Here is a 19,536-nt window from a genome sequence, read left to right as displayed (position 1 = left end):
TTGAGTTTGACGTGATATAACTGCAGCCTTTAATTATGGCAAGTAAATCTCTAAGACGTTTTGGACTTAGAAGACAGAAGAGGATGAGTTTGCAGTCATTTTGCACATTTAAAATATCTACCCTAACCAACCAGTAATTGTAAAATTCTGTAGTTTCAGCTTATTGCAAAACCGAAGGTTGTGATCTACTGGTTACCTCTCAGATTAGCCTCTGAATTTAAGTGTAGTGTGTTTTTCGCGCTGCAGATTCTTCCTCAGAACCCTCAATAAATTCAACCTGCGCTCCTTTCAGAAGGAAAAAAAATTCCTCTTCCTGGTGCTGCCTGGCAGTGTACCTCCCTAGAATGGTTCTGTGTCAGCAGCAAGTGTTACTTTCCAAGGATGCAGGCTGCAGGTTCCAGGCGCAGAGCCTCACTTGACTCTGACTTGAGACTGTTACTAAAATGCAACACCCGGACACTGATTGCAGGTGAGGCACTGAAAAATAACAAACGTACCAAAATAGTCCCCTGGGAACACTCCACCAGAGGCCTGATGCCGCAGTGCAATCCAGAAGTCTGTAATTTAACTTTGTTTGCTTTAAAAAAAATAATTTCAATAAAAGATCTAATTACTAATTTTCACTGTAGAGGCACTTGGCGAACTCATGCAATTTTGGAATTATAATCCTTTTGTATAGAACTTTAGAGCTGAAATGCCAGCTTGCAGGTGAGGGAGCTGAGGCCCAGAGCCGTGAAGCAGTAAGTTCGATCCCGTACAGCCTGTCAGAGGCCGACTTCATTCTGGCTTGAGGGGACCTGACATCCAGTGCACCCTGCTCTCCCGTTCACTGCCTCGTGCTTTCAGGAAAACTTTTATTAGTGTGGTGCACACGCATAGACTGATTCCAGTTATTTTTCCTTGGATATTTATTTGTATTTATTATCTGAAAGTCCTGAGTGAAATTTAAAAATATTTATGATATACTTGATTCTTGAAGTACTAAAGATAATTCCTTATTGAATTAGGAAACGTGCTAACGTCCATAATTAGGCTCACAAAACCACATTCATATTTAATTTTTTTAATTTGTAAGAACAACAACTTCCACCTATGAAGTGATTTGCACTGTTTAATTAAAGGTGATTTAAAAATATTTCTGACTTGAAAGAAATGTAATCGTAAACTTGTAAACATTCGCTTGTGAACATGAAAAATACTTAAACACTGTGATTAAATAAATGCTTTTGTGGAGGCGTGGACCATGTCTAGAGTCTGCTGGAGGCTGTGGATCCCAAGAAGAGTGCTCGCGAGCAGATAGTTTGTGTGCACTTTGAAGAGTCACAGGCAGGTGTCAAGAAATGTATGTGGCGTCGTAGACACGTCATTTTCCTCCTCTTTCTCTCAGCTCTTTAAGACCACCTCCTTGATTGATGCCCTTGATCCCATCCTTCCTCATCTCTTGCTTCCCTCCAGGGCTCAGTCAGCAGCAGCAGTAGCTTCCATGTTTTCTCCTGGACCCTCTCTCTCAGTTCACATATAAAAGATGACAACTTAATGTATATATTTTCCCGCATAGCTTTATTCTACTTTTGAATAACTTTATTAGTGTAAGTTCTCAGAAGTAGTTAAAAAAAAAAAAGTGAACCATTCTTATGGTTCTTTTGCTACTAATCACCATATTTCTTCTTCTTTTTTTTTTTTTAAGAAATCACTGATTTATTTTATTTTTTAAATTTATTTATTTTTGGCTGCGTTGTTGGGTCTTCGTTGCGGTGCGCAGGCTTTTCATTGTGGTGGGTGGCTTGTCTTGTTGCGGAGCATGGGCTCTAGGCTCACGGGCTTCAGTAGTTGTGGCACACGGGCTCAGTTGCTCCGCAGCATGTGGGATCTTCCCGGACCAGGGCTCAAACCCGTGTGCCCTGCATTGGCAGGCAGATTCTTAACCACTGTGCCACCAGGGAAGTCCAATCACCATATTTCTTTCCAAGACACTTTTTAAGATGCTTTCCTCCTCTGCCTTCCGTACACCCTTGTCTCCATCTGCCTCTACAACGTCCTGTTTCCTGTTTGACCCTGTTTCTTTGTCCCATCCCCATCCCTTAAATGTTGTTCCCACCCCCTTGGCCCTCTCTTTTCTATTCCCCTCCCCATCTCCTCTCTATTTGCATCAATTAGTGCATGTAGATATTTTTTAAAGTGAAAGTGTTCCAGGGCTTATAATAAAAATAGCTTAGGGAACCCCTGTCCCATCCTGTTCTTCTTCATCCCTACTCTCTGCTCCCCTGGGCATTGCCCGCCAGCTCTTTTAGCCATGTTGCTAAAGAACAGGCTGGAACCACTATTTGTTGGTTTCAGTAGGTACTGAATTTCTGCTATGGAAGAAGAGGGTTTGTATACTTACACACGTACACACTCTCCCCCTCCTCAGCATCGTTATTTACAATTTTTGGTTAAATCAGCATTCAGCGTTCATATTTTTATGACTACAGATAGTATTCGCAGCTGAGCCTATAGTGTTTCTGATGATTAAGTTTCTTCCGCATCTTTTGTTTTCGCTGGATGTTATCATTTCCTTAGCTCTTCCTGAGTGTATCATTAATTTGTCCCACGCTCCTTGGCAGGAGTTGAAATGTCCTCTCGGTGGGTTGGCTGCGCCCTGTGCGGGGCTTGGGTGGCTCTCCCACTGCCCCCAGCGCTCTGCTGCCAGGTCTGAGGGCACCTGATTTCCTTTCCCACGTGGCCTCTGTTCCCTGCCTTGGATAGAAGCTTTTGAGACTTTCTCTCTAAATTCCGGAAGGTTGCAAAGCGATGCCTTGGTGTGAGTCTTTACCGTTCATCCCACTCATCAAGGTGGGTACACAGTGGGCCTTTTGAATCTGGAAAGTAGTGTCCTTTAGTTCCAGAAGAATTTCATACACATATTTTTTTAGGGAATTATTTCCTCTTCCTTTTCTTTGTTCTTTTCCTCCTGGAACGTCTGTTAGCTGAATGTTGGGCTTTTTTGGAGTGAGCTTCGACTCTCCTTTTGTTCATGTTTTATCTCTGTGTTCTACTATGTGACGGCCTTTGTTTTTTCTACTACACTTTATTTCCAGGAGTTTTTCCTTCCTCCTCCACCCCCTTTCTAAATAGCATCTTCTCATGAGTGTAGTATCTCCTCTTATTTCTGAGGATATTAATTATAGTTTTGTAGTAATTTTTAGGTTTTTTTTTTTTAACCACTGTACGGTCTGCCTCCTTCAGATCCCTTTTTCTCTCTTTGGGTTGGTCACTTTCTTTCACCTTTTTTTTTTTTTTTAATTTAATTAATTAATTAATTTATTTATGGCTGTGTTGGGTCTTAGTTTCTGTGCGAGGGCTTTCTCTAGTTGCGGCAAGCGGGGGCCACTCTTCATCGCGATGCGCGGGCCTCTCACTATCGCGGCCTCTCTTGTTGCGGAGCACGGGCTCCAGACGCGCAGGCTCAGTAGTTGTGGCTCACGGGCCTAGTCGCTCCGCAGCATGTGGGATCTTCCCAGACCAGGGCTCGAACCCGTGTCCCCTGCATTGGCAGGCAGATTCTCAACCACTGCGCCACTAGGGAAGCCCTCTTTCACCTTTTTTAAGGAGGGTTTTCTCAAATGTCAGGTGATCCTTGAAAGCCTGCCCGTGTTTAAGAATGAGGGACACTGATGGGAGGTGTCCCCTGCGACCCTTTCCCTTCACACTCCTTGTCGCATCTGCCGCCAGGCCCCGGGCACTCCTGCCTCAGTGCCCTGGACTAGGAGTGTGCCCTGAGCATCACCACGTGGGAGCCGTGTGACCTGGGAGAAGCACCTTTGCCTCTCCCGGCTTCAGCTTCTTCACTTTAAAGCGGGGCTAATAATAGTACCCACCTCAAAGGGTCTTTATGGGGTTGGATGAGTTTAGAACAGTGCCTGGCACTGTAATCACCATTTATGTATTAGCTATTTTTATAACCACCTGGGGCCAAACCACCATCATTTCTCATGTGAATTATTCTAATATCAGAATGTGTTCCCTGATCACTTCATATAAAGTAACAATCTCCCACATCCCCTCCCTGCTTTATTTTTCCACATTGCTTATCACCATCCGAGGTACCATATGTTTATTAATTTGCCTGTGGTCCGTCTCCTGCGCGAGAACGTAAGCTGTGAATGCAGGGGCTTTGTTCTCTCCACTTCTGTACTCCCCAAACCTGTGGCAGTGCCTGTTCTGTAGAACATGCTTGGTAAACACCTGCTGAATGAATCGATGTGTTGGGTGGGGCTTACTGGTGGGTAGACTTCACAGTCTGGTGATGGAGCAGCTGTTTCCATAAGAGACACCTTGTCCCCAGAACTCTTCTAATTATCTATAGGTCTCTTGACTTGGGCTGGACACCTGAGTGTCTGGAAGCACCTAGTTATATTGGGTTTATTTTTCTGTATAATATAAAGACAGCATCAGAGGAACATTATCAGATAGGAAGCCCTAGGTAATCTTGCCTTGATGTTCCATAGACCCTTGTCCAGTTCAGTATTGTAAGCAGTTTCTGGCTTAGTTATGAAGGTAGTACTTTATTATGGAGAATTTACACAAAGTAGACGGAAGAGTGTAATGAATTCTCTGTACAGGGCCCTCCCCCAGTCCAACCATCCCTATGGCCGGTCCAACTGCATCCGTACCACCATCTGCTTCCTCTAAAGGGAGAACTTTTAAAGACATGGCCAGAGAATATGTGTCAATTATATTGGCAAGACTTTCAATTAGACCTTAGGAAGCTGGAAAGGTTCTGAGACCACAGACTCTATCAATGTGTTGTAGGAAATATTAAGAAACAGGTAGGGCTTCCCTGGTGGTGCAGTGGTTGAGAATCTGCCTGCCAATGCAGGGGACACGGGTTCGAGCCCTGGTCTGGGAAGATCCCACATGCCGCGGAGCCACAACTAGGCCTGTGAGCCGCAACTACTGAGCCTGCGCGTCTGGAGCCTGTGCTCCGCAAGAAGAGAGGCCGCGATAATGAGAGGCCCGTGCACCGCGATGAAGAGTGGCCCCCGCTTGCCGCAACTAGAGAAAGCCCTCACACAGAAACGAAGACCCAACACACCCAAAAATAAAAATTAATTAATTAATTAATTTAAAAAAAAAAAAGGAAAAGAAAAGAAACAGGTAGACATGTTTTTCTAGGATGTTTGGGGTCTGCCCTGCCTGGGAAGTAAGGAGCACACATCTAGGTCATCTCTCCTTTCCTTTTTGGCCGTATTTTGCAGAAAGTGTACCGGCTAAGTGTTGTGAATACAATACTGCCATTGACTTGCCTGCACGATGCTACAGATTTCAATGGGAAGTTGTATGGAAAGACAGAATGTCCTTTTCCCCAGACATTAATGGTGCACTGAAGTGGCCAGTTGTGGGGGAAGAAGCCCTGGGAAACTGGCCCAGGGTTTCTACTTCTGGGACCAGATGCTGCCTGTTCATTAGCTGGCTTCCTGGACCACAGGGAGGTCCTGATTCAGAGCCGTTACAAACATCTGACACTGTGGATGACTCCACACCTTAACTATGCCATCAACCTAATTAAGATTCTAATTCGTAAAATATTATCCCTGCCGTCATTTTCCTGGGGTATGGGCCCAGGGTAGTCTGGCAGAGGTCATCTAAACCTGACATTCCTTTGGCCAAACTGTGCCACCTGAGATGAGCTCTTTTGTGGTGGTCTCCATTCTAGTTAGTGATTTTAAAATTGGAATAAAATGAGCCTCTGATAACAGATTTTAATGGACACAGCTGAGAGAAACAGCGACTTCATGTGAAATGATCTCATTCACCGGTATTCAGTCAGCACTCAAAGTATATAACCTTTCTGCAGGTGTGAGAGAACAGTGGGGTTGGCTGACCTTGGAAATCGTTTTTGAACAAGAAGAGCACTTCACTGGTTAGCACACAGCATGGTTTGTTTTTCTGGGCTGTTGATGTCCTGGCTTAGGGGTCTTTGTGGAATCTCTGATTCATCAGCTAGATCATCAGCACACTATTTACTGTTTCCTGCGGTTGGGTATATTTAGTGCTGTGCTTCATTTTCCCTTCCTAATATTAGAATTCATCAGGGAGATTCCAGAGCGTTTAATGTTATTATAAATAGGTGTATTGTTAAATTAAGAGGCAAGGAAAACACTTAGTGACTGAAGATTCTGTGCACAGGAAACCTTTATGATAGATGGGTTTGTAATTTTGAGGTGTTAAGTAAAAATGTGTGATTTGCAATGATTGTCTGAATTTTTTTCCTTGAGTAGTATGATTCATTTGACTGGTCTCCCAGATGTAGGGCTGCTTGTCAGGATGTTGGAAAAGGAAGGTGGACTTGTTGGTCCTACCCTTAAAAAAAAAAAAAAGCCTGGGCTTGATGTCACGTCCGGTTTGGAAGATTGCTGGTCCTTAGCTTCTCTGAGTTCTGCCAGGTTTCCTTTGTCTAGTCAGCCCAGTGGGCACCAGCTTTAATTGTCAAGTAGACACATAAATCTCTCCTGTGCATTTCCTGAGTGTGAGGGCGGAGAACAGAAGGGTTAGGTACGTATCTGACGCTCGCTTTAACTGCTGTAGAGTCCGTTCCCATTTTCAAACCACTGCGTCCTGGGAAGCCAGGGAGGAAGGCTGCGTATACTTGTCTCTGGTGCTGGCAAGAATGGATCCCCTACCAGTGGGGATGGTGTTCCTAAATCAATAAAGTTACAGTGTTCAGGGCTGAACTCAATCCCCCTCCAACTTCAGAAGATGACTGACTATATTTGGAGATCAGGCCTTTGAAGAAGTGAATATGTTAAAATAAGGCCATTAGCTCTTTAGTTGCTAATCCAATATGACTGTTGTCCTTACAAGAAGAGGAAATTTGAACACAAAGAGACATCAGGGATGCTCGCTCAGAGGAGAGACCACGTGAGGACACAGCGAGAAGATGGTCATCTGCAAGCCAAGGAGGGAGGCCTCAGAAGGAACCAGCCGTGCCGACCCCTGGGTCTCGGACTTCCAGCCTCCGGATTGTGAGACAGATTTCTGTTGTTGAAGCTGCACAGTGTCTGGTGTCCGGTTGTGGTGGCCCGAGCAGACTAATACGCAGCTTTAGACTCGTGTCTTAGAAGGCATCTGTTAAGATTCCCTGTCAGTTGGGGTACCGACAATGGAGGCTCCTTGTCCAGCACCATCGGGGGCCCGTGGAGGAGAGGGTGTCTTTGGACCCTCTCTGCCGGCGTGGGGTGAAGCCACTCTGACGGCCTCCAGTGAGATGAGATGTGCAAAGGGCACGGCGTGTGGAAATAAATACCCTCTATCACAGGAGAATGTAAGTCGGGGGAAACCCACTCCTTAAGAAAACTTATTTTTTAAAGAAAAACAACTTAAGAGTTACACTGCTAAACATGAATTGCAAAATGGGCAAGTAAAGAGTGTTTGTGGGAGTTGTGTGCAACCTGGGGAACGAGTGATAAGCCATGAGTGGGGCAAGGGAGGGACACCCCAGTGCCGTGGACGTAGGGGGATTAGTGATGGGGGAGAATCTTTGCTGAGTAAGAGCATAAAATTACTGAAGGAATGCTACTTGTTGGTCTTATTTGTTTGACCCTGAAAGCATGAGTTTATTCTGTTAACCAGCAGATTAATGATGGATTTCTGGTGGGGGAGAAGGTGAACTTGAAGACTGAGGTCACAGAGAATCCATCTGGAGGGACTGGGAGAGGTCCGTCGTCGCTCCAGGTGGAGAGCTGGGGCTAGTGATGAGGGTGCAGGGCGAAGAGGTGAACGGGGGCTGGAGGACCAGGGACGCTGTAAGGCTTGTTAAGGGGTTTGGACTTTTGGCCGACAACCGTGGGAAGCCCCTGGTACAGAAGTCAAGACGTGAAAGGGTGGAGCACTTCCTCCTGTGTCCCCTCCTCCTGGTCTCCCTCCCTGTAGGTGCCCACTGTCGCCTGCTGGTGACGTTGTGTACACACTGTTCCGACCTGTTCTGTTTGTTTCTGTTTTTTTTTTTTTTTCTTGTTTTCATTTAAACATACATCCTGGAGATGGGTTAAATCGTATCCCCTTCCCGGATTCATATATTGAAGTCCTAACCTCTGATAACTCAGAGTGTGATCTTATTTGGAGACAGGGTCTTTACAGAGGTTATAAAGTTAAAATGAGGTCATTAGGAGGGCTGTGATTCAACATGACTGTGTCCTTATAAAAAGGGTAAATTTGGACACAGAGATAGGCACAGAGGGAAGGTGATGTGAAGATTCCCAGGGAGAAGACAGACCTGGGACAGATCCGTCTCTCACAGCCCTCAGAGGAACCAGCCCTGCTTCATCTTGGACTTGTAGCCTCTAGAATTGTCCACACCAGTTCGTACTTTGTTACACCATTTCTAGCAAACTATGACACACAGATTGTAAATTGTTATATCTACTTTTTTTTCCTATTTTAACTTTTTATTTAATGGACTTGAAGAAATTATTTAATAAATGGAAAACTTCAAACATACACCAGACTAGACAGAGCCTATAATGAATTCCCACAAACGTACCTTTCACCCACATTGACTAGGCTTGGGACCATCTTTTTTCGTAATACCCCCATCACTTTCTCTACCCTCATACTATTCTGAACCAAATTCCAGACATTGTTAAATAGGTCACTATCTCTGAGAGATAAAGACAACTTTTAAAAACAGAGCCATTATCACTCTCTCCTAGGAGAACTAGATCATGCTTCCGTAATATGGTCAATTGTCAGTGTTCAGATTTCCAATTGTCTCAATGTCATAATTTTTTTAAGGTTTTTGAATCATGATTCAAATTAACACCTGTACATTGCAGGTTGGTTTGTCTTTTAAAATCTCTTTTAATTCCTTCTCCATCTCTCTTTCTCTCTCCTTGTAATTCATCAGGGTTTTCTCCTTGAGTGTTTTTTGTAGCCTAAATTTTGCTGATTATGTTCTTGTGAAATTTAATATGTTCCACTATTTTCTTTATTTCCTGTTAATTGGTATTTAGATCTAGAGGCTTGGTCAGATACAGGGTTTGATATTTTGTTACTATTGGATTGTTTGTTTTGGGTAGTACTGTGTAGTGGGTGGTGGTGTGTTGTCAGGTTGTCTGTCTTTTTGCATTATTAGCTATCGATACAAATGTCCTGTCATGAAATATTTTTCTTTTGGGTTTTTTTTTAAACAGCTATTTAAGAATGTAAGCACTATTCTTAGCCAGCACGCCATACCAAAACTAACAGTGGGCAGTCTTTCCCCACAGGCCATTGTTTCCTGAGCCCTGTTCTAGGGTCTGTATACCTTGGACATAATAGGAAATATCTGTTTGGTCTTTGTCCCCTTTTCTGGCACAGAGCTCCTGAAACCCTTGGAATTTCCTGAGTGATGGGGTGACAGGAGCACCTCTTGTTATTAATAACGAGTGCCTTCCAACCGCACCCGAATTTATGCTATTGAAGTGACTCTTGGCCCCTAAGTAGCTTCAGGATGGGGGCCGGTGGCCAGAGGAACCAACCATGTGATTAAAGGGTTTGAAGTTTCAGTCTCACCCTTTACGACTTGAACCACTGGCTAACCAAATAGTAAATATGGGGAGATTTTCTTTGTAAACATCAGTATATCAGCTGGTAACCAAAGAGGGAATGACAAAATTAGAGTATCAGCATTTTGCAATCCCTCGTGGATCTAGACATTGATCATCATTTCTTTTTATCTGTGAACCTTTAAAATTTTTAATCTGAAAAAGGATTCACAGGTGACTCTTCAGTTAATTACGCATGTGTTCAAGTTCTAATCATGGTTCTAGGCAGGGATTTATAATGGTTGAATTAATAATCGGATAGCACTCCTCACTTACTCTGCGTCATTACTGAGAAATTGTGTTCCCCAGATTACCTGTTGATAAAACAGATAATATGCACCTACCTCTCAGAGTTTCTCAGGTTTTCTGCTTATTAAATCAAGTGCTAGGTATCTATTAAAATGGTTTGGAAACTAAAATGAAAACTCATAGACTGTACCTTGGAGATGCCGTGTGTTTTTGCATCGGTGTCCTGGGGAGGTGTACGAAGTACCCCAAACCTCTAATTATCCTTGTTCTCAGTTTGTAATCTGCGAGGCGGCCTCAGTGTGCAGAGACACCCCTGTCATTATTGATGTTTTTCTGTAGGCGATGATTGGTTTGACTTAACACGTCTCTGAATGCTGCAGACTTGAGAATGTCAAAAGAAAACTGTCTTTCTTCATAGTTTCCAGTTGTCGCAACCAGGAACCTTCCAGGGGCCTGGGTTGAAGTTTGACCACTGGGGCCACGGGGATTTTAGTTGTAGTTCCTCCAGTCTAGAATTTACTTCCTCTCTGAGGTTTATGCAAACCCATCTCACCTTGCAGCCTGTAGGAGGCTGGTTTGATTTCTTCATTTTATACAAGTTTTTCTTTATTGTATGGAAGTTTTCCTCTGTTGGTATACAGTTGTGTTTTGTTTTTTTTTTAACGCATAGGACTTTGGGCTGATCAAAAGAAAAATACAGTAAATAAAATCGTGTCTAGAAGTGGTAAAACTGTAAAAATTTCTACTAGAGGCTATCTAGTAAATTTCTCAGGTAGTGATTTAGAATCCTTTCAGTGGGCCTGGTAGACATTGAGGTGGAGTGGACTTGTATGCCTTGAGGAAATCTGAGTCCAGGAGAGCAGAGGCCCCTGCAGTGTCTTAACAGAAATAAATACGTTATCAAGGTCAGGCAAAACTCCGCATAACTAGATATTTTTAACACGGGTATGACTTTTCATGCCTGCCTGATGACTCACAGAAGACAGTTTTATGGATCAGATATTGAGCTGGCCCTCAGGCAGTTTTGATCAAATTTTATGATAGGGTGTGATGCTAAATTATGGATGAAAAGAGAGAAAAAAGTTGTTTACTATTCATTCTCTGGAGTTTGGAGAAGTATGAACTGTCTTAATTACAGTGAGAGGCTTCAGTTCGAAGCACTTGGGCTGTTTTTAAATGTTAAAAACAATGAGGCAAATCAGTGTGGTATCAAGGGACTTGTACCCAGCACCTGAACCCAGAGTCTGGCCCAGCTGCCTTCCCACCTCGTGTCCTTAGGCACATCGGTGTCCTCGTCTGTGACATGGAGCTGGCGTTGTGACGATCAAATGAAATAATGCTATATCAAATCTCAGATATGACCGATAATGACACACCCTTATTTTTGTGCCATTAAGAGAGAAGAAATGCTGCCAATGAAAACAGCTTCTTTCGAGTGTAAGATAGCCCTGAAATTTAGAGATCTTAAAATGCAGTGGGCAAGCCTCATCTTAAAAGCCAGTAAAATAGGACTTCCCTGGTGGCACAGTGGTCAAGAATCCGCCTGCCAATGCAGGGGACACGGGTTCCAGCCCTGGTCCGGGAAGATCCCACATGCCGCGGAGCCACTAAGCCCGTGCGCCACAACTACTGAACCTGTGCTCTAGAGCCGGGAACCTAGCTACTGAGCCCACGTGCCTTGAGCCCAGACTCTGCAACAAAGAGTAGCCGCTGCAACGAAGAGTAGCCCCCACTCACCGCAACTAGAGAAAGCCCGTGTGCGGCAACGAAGACCCGATGCGGCCAAAAATAAACAAATAAATAAATAAGTAAATAAATTTATTTAAAAAATCAGTAAAATACAGTGTATATGAAAGTGCTTTGCCACATAAGCCTCAGGAGTCATATTTAATCCTTATTATGAGTCAGGGGGAGTGAAACAGAGTTATAAGAAAATACCAGTGGGCAGCACAGGCCGAGCTGGGTATTGGTTCTAGAAGGTCGGCTCTCAGTGGCTCAGGCTCCTTGCTTCGCTTAGTTTTCCAGATGGACACCAGTGTCCCTTGTTAGGGAATTCTGCCTTCTTCTGTGTTCATGTGTGGATTTCCCTCTGTGTTCGATTTTGTGGGTTTAGAGCTTGCAGGTGCTTGACAACCTTTGGTTAATGACATTATTTTTAAGGAGGAAGGCTGCAGCGGAGTCCGAGCCCCCTTGTGACAAAGCAGGTTCCAGCAGTGCTCATTCTCCAGTAGACTTTTGTTATCGGGAAGGAATTCATTCCTGCTTTGCACCTGATGTGCCGACTCCTTTAGGCTTCTCTGCTCTTCACTAGAGAAGAGCCTTTTTTGTTCAGGAATGTGTTTTACTCACATAAGAGTTTGGTTAGTTTTTGCTTTCTTCAGGTACTGTGATCTCATTCAAGAAAAATGGTGGCATCGTTCCTTAACTTGCCTCCAGGCCTCCTGCTTTGTGCCTCTGAACACATAATTAGCCGTTGGTGGGGATTTTAAGGAAAAGTTTATTTCTGACTTGCCTGTGATAATCATTTCACAATATATATGTATATGAAATTATCATGTCGTACACCTTAAACTTACACCGTGTTATGTGTTAGTTACATCTCAAAGCAGGAGAGAAAAAAAGAAAAGTGTATTTCTTAGTAAAATACTGGTAGGTAAGACTTAACAATTTGCTCTAACAAAAAAGGGTTCAAACTAGCCCTAGTTGAGTAAGATGCTTTCCAGATAACTAAGTCTTTGCTGAAAGTAAGCGGAGAGAATCTTTCTGCTCTAGACAGGGGTTGCAGACTTTTTCTGTCAATGGCTCACATGCAGTATCTATTACAAATTCTTTTTTTTTTTTTCCCCCGAAACAGCCCTTTAAAGATGTAAAAATCATCCTTAGCTGCCCCCGCCCCCGCGAGCAAAAACTGGTCACAGGCTGTAGTTTTCAGTTTCTTTATTGTGACAGGAGCTCCTTGGAGAAGTGGCTGATTCTAAAGCCGGAGGAGGGAAAATATAAGAGGAGCCTGGAACTTATCGTATAGCATCAGAGAGTGACGAAGTATAGGAGGAAAAAAGTAAAGGATGGGGCATGTCTGAAGGACCCAGGAGTCAACTTGAAACAGCTCCCAGGGGCCAAAGCTGGAACAATTTGAGCCACAAAGAAATGAGAATAATGGATTATAACCCAAAGAATAAAATAAATATCTTATGAGTTCATAACTTTGTAAATGACTGAATAAATAAGTGTGGAGGAGGGACAAATCCTCCTTACAGAAGAGTACCAAGTAATAAATGTGGAAGGAATAAGGGAAATAGAAAAATCACCACTAAAACATCACAGTGTTCATTGCTGCAGGGAGGACGCACAACTCCGGTGAAAACTATGGTGTAAAGCTTCCCGGAGACCCGGGGTGTGTGAAGAGCCTCAGAGTGTACCCCCGGGTATCAGTTACTGTAGTCCTTTTGACCTGTGTCTACACATCCTGGGACACTCCTCCCTCCGGGAAGTACAGCTTAATTCCCTTACCCGTGCGTGTTCCCTGGACTTTGTGACCCGCTTCTGAAGAGAGGCGTATGCGAAGGGAAAAGGGTAACTTCACTGTGGTCAAACCTGGCAGAAACCCTCTGGGCCAAGGGATCCAGTTTCACGTCACTGGTAATGATTGTGCCAACATCACATGCCCCAGATACGATGTCATGAGAAGGACCTTTCACCATGTGGTGTTCTAGATTCTTCCCAGATATCTGTAACTTCAGTCCAGTCATGAGAAAACATCAGGCAACCCCATTTGAGGGACATTCTACAAAATAACTGACCAGTACTCTTCAAGAGTGTTGGAGTTACGAAACACGGACAGAGAGACATCAGAGATCAGAGGAGACTAAGGGGACACGATGAGTAAATGCAACATTGGTGGCCTGGATTGAATCCTGGAAAGGAAAAAGGGTGTTGATGGAAAAACTGGTAAAATCCAAATAAAGTCAGAAGTTCAATTAGTATTCATAGTATTGTACCAGTGTTACTGTTTTAGCTTTGATAAATACACTATGTAAGATGCTAATGTTAGTGGAAGCGAGGTGAAGGGTATATGAGGACTGTCTGCATTGTCTCTGCAACTCTTCTGTAAATCTGAAATTATTTCAAAATCAGAAGTTTTTAAGATTTTTTTTTTTTTTTTGATTTGTACCAATTTTAAAGTCTTTATTGAATTTGTTACAATATTGCTTCTGGTCTCGAGGCATGCGGGATCTTAGCTCCCTGACTAGGGATTGAACCCACACCCCCTGCGTTGGAAGGTGAAGTCTTAACCACTGGACCGCCAGGGAAGTCCCCAAATCAGGAGTTTTTAAAAAAAAAAAAACCTCTAACTTCTTATCCTGGGTTGGTCATCAGCTTTATCTTGAGCATTTGAGCATTATTTTATTAACTCTTGGTCCCATTTGTATCTGGCAGAAAATATATTGATTCACTTATTAAAGTTGATTTTGGAATGCGCATGTTAATATTGTTTATTTCTCTTTCCAGGGGAGGCACCTGCTGCAGAAATTTCCTCATATTTTGTGATCCTGTCTGTGTGCAGTTTAATGATATTAATAGTGTTAATTGCAAACTGTGTATCCTGCTGTAAGGACCCAGAAATAGACTTTAAGGTGAGCACAGATGGTAGGAACATTTAAAGTCATCCTCTGATACATTTACCAGTAGAACGGCTGTATATCACAGTTCCTTGGGTGCAGGGGTTGGCAGATTTTTTTCTGTAGGGGCCAGATAGTAAATATTAAAGTTAAATAAAGAGCTATTGTAAATAGTAAATACTGTGGGCCATACAGTCTCTGTCATGGCTACTCAACTCTCAACTCGGCCATTGTGGCCACACGAGCCACAGACAGCATGGGAACAGGTGGTCACTGCTGTGTGCCAGTGAAATCTCGTGTACAGAATAAAGTAGGTCTGGATTTCGCTCACTGGCTGCAGGTGCTGGCCCTGCGTCAGAGCATTATTGACAGTAGCCACTTGCCTGTTTTAATTTAAGTTTTGTCAAGTGAGGAATAAGGAATGAGGATTGAATTCACTTGCTATAAGGCCTATAAGGAGAAGCAGGCTGGTTTTGATTTTTTTTCCAAACTATGTGCTGGTGATTTTGTGGTTGTTGAGATCATTGAGGCCAGTGTGTTTTGTGCGTGAGGAAGAGCATCTTTCAGTTTACCTCGATCCCTGAGTTCCCTAAGGAGGAGAGAAGAAGGGTGCCAGTTGTAAAGCTTGCCCAGGGTCGGGGGTGGAGGTGGGGGAGGTGATAATATAGAAGCACTGTTGTCGTAGCTGCTGAGGATGGGTGGAGTCTGCCAGAAACCAGCTGGGATATCCCCTCTAGAACTTAGTGCTGGCATGTGTTAGGGCTCAGTGAAGACTTATTAAAAAGGAGTACATAAAAGAAGGAAAAAAAAGGAATGTGCACATGCAGAGGAAATGGTCTTTAATATAGAGCTTTACCAACTGGACTAGGGCTGTCCCAGGAGTCCTGAGGACCGTGGTTCAGCTCAGGGGAAAACCTTTTTCGTGGACGTGTGGACCTTATTTCTCGAGCCTCACACCTGTTTCTGTCGTGTGTTCCCTTTACCTTGGGTCTGGTGGCAGCTCTGAGGAGAGAAGATGTGCTGTCCCTTTGGCTGGGCGCCAGTGTTATACACACAGAGGATGGAGGGTGGAGGACTGGGGTGGGGGTCTGGGGGAAAAGGCTCATGAGCACAGGTCATTTTCTTTAGAAGATTTCACCCCAGACATGGAGGACATGAGCGCCTAGGCCCTCGGATCAGTGCAGACACTTCTGTGGGAACCCAGCGACTGCGCCGCACGGGGGCACAAAGGTGGGCAGAGAATCCGTGTCCCTTGGCTGTCAGTCTTGCTAAGGGACTTTGCACAGACACCTGGCCCTTTGGGGACAAAGATAAAGCCTGATCAGTGTTTCTGAAAATGAAAGCCAGTTTCTCTCTCACATCACGGTACCTCATTCTTGCCTTGAATTGTTCTAACCCCCCCTGATGCTTAGTGTGGACCCAGGGCATTTATGACGACACAGATTCAGGGAGGGTGTGTTTTTATCGGGCTTCCCCAGGTGATTCTGATGCAGGCGGCTCAGGGACCACACCGTACAGAGGATCCTCTCCAGCTTCCAGACTGTAACCGAAGAAGAGTGTCACCATCTATCATTTGTGGGTTTCCTTTAGACTTAGAAGTGTGGCGTTTCAGAACTGAATGGTCCCTGGGAAGTCATTTACAGGCCAAGAAGCTGCAGTCTTTTACAAGTGACCCGGTCTTCTCTCACGACCCCATTGTTGTTATTATTGTTGTTATACTGTTGTTGTTGTTGTTTTTATTGCTGTTATACTGTATTACTTCTGTGAATCTTTAGAATCATCTGCTGCCTAATGGTATATATCCTGCTGCTGCCAAGGTTAGGAGTGATGGATGAAGTCTTTTTTTAGGAATGTCCGAAGGGGAAATTGGACAAAGCTGTTCTGTTTAGAGGTGACCTCACAGATTGAAGTGTCCTGCTCTCCCCTCCCCCGATACAAATAGTGATAGTGTCCCAATGCACTTGACAACGTGTATGACATATATAAGAATATGCCCTTTCGCATGCATGTGAGAGCATAAATGTTATATCAGAGAAATCCACCCTTGCAACTTTCAGCTTCTCCCTTGCATGGGGGCGGGTGGGGTAGAGGGAGGTCGTAGAAAAGGGAGCTGTGTAGATGAGTGGAAAACAGTCTCTTTCAGCTTCTGTCATGGCGCCTGGTGGGGTAATGCTCATTAATTATCTGAATGAAAGACCTTGATAATCATCTGTATCTATGTTAAATTAACATGGACACCACGGTAGGCCCAGCTCACTGGAATGATGGTAGGAAGAGTCAGGATAGCTTTCTGCTGGACAGTCACTTAAAAGGTTTCCACAGCTTTATTGGTGCAGCCTCAATATTAAAGTTGCCATCTTTAGAAAGCTGGATGTTCTTAGAATGTTCATTGCACTTATGTGATACAGAGTTTAATACTGACCTTCCTGGTTCAGATCCTGATGATTTTTTTACCCAGTTTAATAATTTATCCATTATTACTCTTTCCAGAGAAATAGGACTCGCTTAAAAATATCTTTTCTGAGTCTTTTAACTATCTTTATTTTGACTGAAATCACACAGCAACTAGAAGTACATATACAATTGAAAAATAAATGTTTTGATTCAATATGCAGACAGATTTTGTGAAAGTGAATAATAGTAATAAAAAGAATACCTTAAACTATAGTAACTTAAAAATAAAATGTTGAAACTGGAAGAGTATTTCCATTTTAAGTTCCAGGGTCATTTTAGAAAACTTTGCATTTAACTTCAAGTTATCAGTTTAAGAAATTACATAAAATATGTATAATTTATTTTCAGATCTTATTTATTCTGCTATTTTGAGTTGGAGAACACAATTACATATGCTTTTTACTTGAAGTCAGTACAAATTGGAAAAAAAAATTATGGCAGTGTGTTCCAAATGAGTGAATAAATGTTCATATCTTAAATGTTAGCAGATGTTTTTGGTATTTACTCTCAAGCTGATTTATATTAGATATAACATTGCTCATCCTTTATTTTAGGAATTTGAAGATAATTTTGATGATGAGATCGATTTCACACCACCAGCAGAAGATACTCCCTCTGTTCAATCCCCAGCAGAAGTTTTCACACTTTCAGTACCAAATATTTCACTACCAGCTCCATCACAATTCCAGCCTTCTATAGGTAAGACCTTCCATCCTGATGTCATGTTTCCATGAATAATTTCTGAGAAGTGAGAAAGGGAGCCGTGCTACTAATCATAAAAAAATTGGACTGCCTGTCTCATCTGCTTGCTAATCTTTCTTCCTTCTGCTGTCTGGTGAAGCTGAATTCTAGTGGTCAGGCCCATTGCATTCCCGCAAAAGCTGAGTCCTTTCCTTTTGGACCTTGACTCTGGCATAAGAGTAAATTGGTCTCCTCGATTCTTCAAAATGGAATACTCTGACAGAGGCTCCTGGCCTCTGTGTTGGTAGACAGGCTTCTCTGCCAGTTCTCAACACTGCCTGTCTGGCTGAGTAGGACACTGCTGTTTTCTACTGGGATGTCCTGCGTTTGCGGAGGAGAGGTACATTTGGATATTACTTTCCATGCTAAGATAGAGGATAGAGGTTTCATTAGTTGTTAATTAATTTCTTGTTATAAAATAGAATATCACTAGTGGTTCAATAATTAGGGATTTCTAATACTGCTGAGAAGGTTCTTTAAGTCTTTGTAGGTACCAAGCCTGCCTTGGTACTGCACACACAGCGGTGTATGGTTAGGGCAGTATAAACTGAACAGTTGATTAATATTGCTGTAGGCTATATTAAAAAAAAAGCTAGCTAAAACATGACACAGCTGGTGTGTTTCATACAAAATATTTGTATATGGTGTGAGGTAATGATCCAGGTTAATTCTACAAGTGGATAGCTAGTTGTCCCAGCAACAAGTTTTGAGGAGACGGTTCTTCCCCCCTTGAATTGTCTTGGCACCCTTGTTGAAAATCAGTTGACCATATTCGTTTAGGTTAATTTCTGGACTTTTAGTTGTATTCCATTGATCTATATGTCTATCCTTATGTCAGTACCACACTGTTTTGATTATTGTAGCATTGTAGTAAGATTTGAAATTGGGAAGTATGTGTCTTCCAACTTTTTTTTTTTTCTAGATTGTTTTGGCTATTCTGAGTCCCTTGCAATTCTATATGAATTTTAGGATCAGTTTTTCCATTTCTGCAAGACAGGCCACTGGAATTTGTGCGTGTGTGTGTATGTGTGTATGGGCGCGTGTGTGCCCATGCATGCATATCATTTGATTCCCTTCTCATTCCCTTTTGTGTATATTTTTTATATTTTTAAAAAGTGATTATAATGGAATTACAATTACCTTAAATTTATAACAACTGAATTTGAATTTATAACAACTGAATTTATATTCACCAGCATATAAAACCTGTTCCTTCCCTTTATGTTGCCACACATTACAGCTTTATACATTGTGTGCCCATTAACATAGATTTATTGTTGACTCTTGAACAATGAGGGGGTTAAGAGTGCTGACCCACACCCCCACACAACCACCCCCCCCCAGCCCTGCACACAGTTGAAAATCTGTGTATAACTTTATAGTCGGCCTTCTGTATCCATGGTTCTGCATCCAACTGTGGATTGTGTAGTACTATAGTATTTATTGAAAAAAATCTACATTTAAGTGGACCCGTGCAATTCAAACCTGTGTTGTTCAAGGGTCGACTATATAATTTTTTAATGCGTTTGTCTTTTAAGTCATATAAGAAGTAAAAAGAGGAGCTACACACAAAAATACAATAATACTGGCTTTTATTTTACCTATGTAGTTACCAGAAATCTTTATTTCCTCATATGACTTCTAGTTACTCTTTAATGTCCTTTTATTTTAGCCTGAAGGACTCCCTTTAGCATTTCTTATAGGGCAGGTGTACTGGCAGCAGACTTCTTAAACTTGTTTATCTGGGAATGTCTTAATTTCTCCTTCATTTTTGGAGGACGGTTTTGCTAGGTATAGAATTCTTGGTTGATGGTACTGTTCTTTAGTACTTTATATGTGCCATCCCACTGCCTTCTGGCCTCCATGGTTTCTGATGAGACATGGAATTGTTATTGAAGATCTTATTGAAG

The 19,536-nt window shown here is 42.8% G+C and overlaps 1 protein-coding gene across 3 annotated transcripts in view; it reads left to right on the top strand.

Moving 5' to 3' along the window:
- The window catches only part of LMTK2 (lemur tyrosine kinase 2), an 84,751-nt gene that overhangs the window by 12,658 nt on the left and 52,557 nt on the right, over positions 1-19,536 (top strand). For all 3 annotated transcript variants that reach the window (XM_068523848.1, XM_068523847.1, XM_068523849.1), the window contains exons 2-3: positions 14,322-14,446; positions 17,440-17,584. In XM_068523848.1, coding sequence (XP_068379949.1) covers positions 14,322-14,446; positions 17,440-17,584 — 270 coding nt within the window. The remainder of the gene's footprint in view (positions 1-14,321; positions 14,447-17,439; positions 17,585-19,536) is intronic.

This window comes from Eschrichtius robustus, chromosome 16, assembly GCF_028021215.1.
Source record: "Eschrichtius robustus isolate mEscRob2 chromosome 16, mEscRob2.pri, whole genome shotgun sequence".
In the NCBI taxonomy this organism is placed as follows: Eukaryota; Metazoa; Chordata; class Mammalia; order Artiodactyla; family Eschrichtiidae; genus Eschrichtius; species Eschrichtius robustus.
This window is presented reverse-complemented; position numbering and strand designations above follow the sequence as displayed.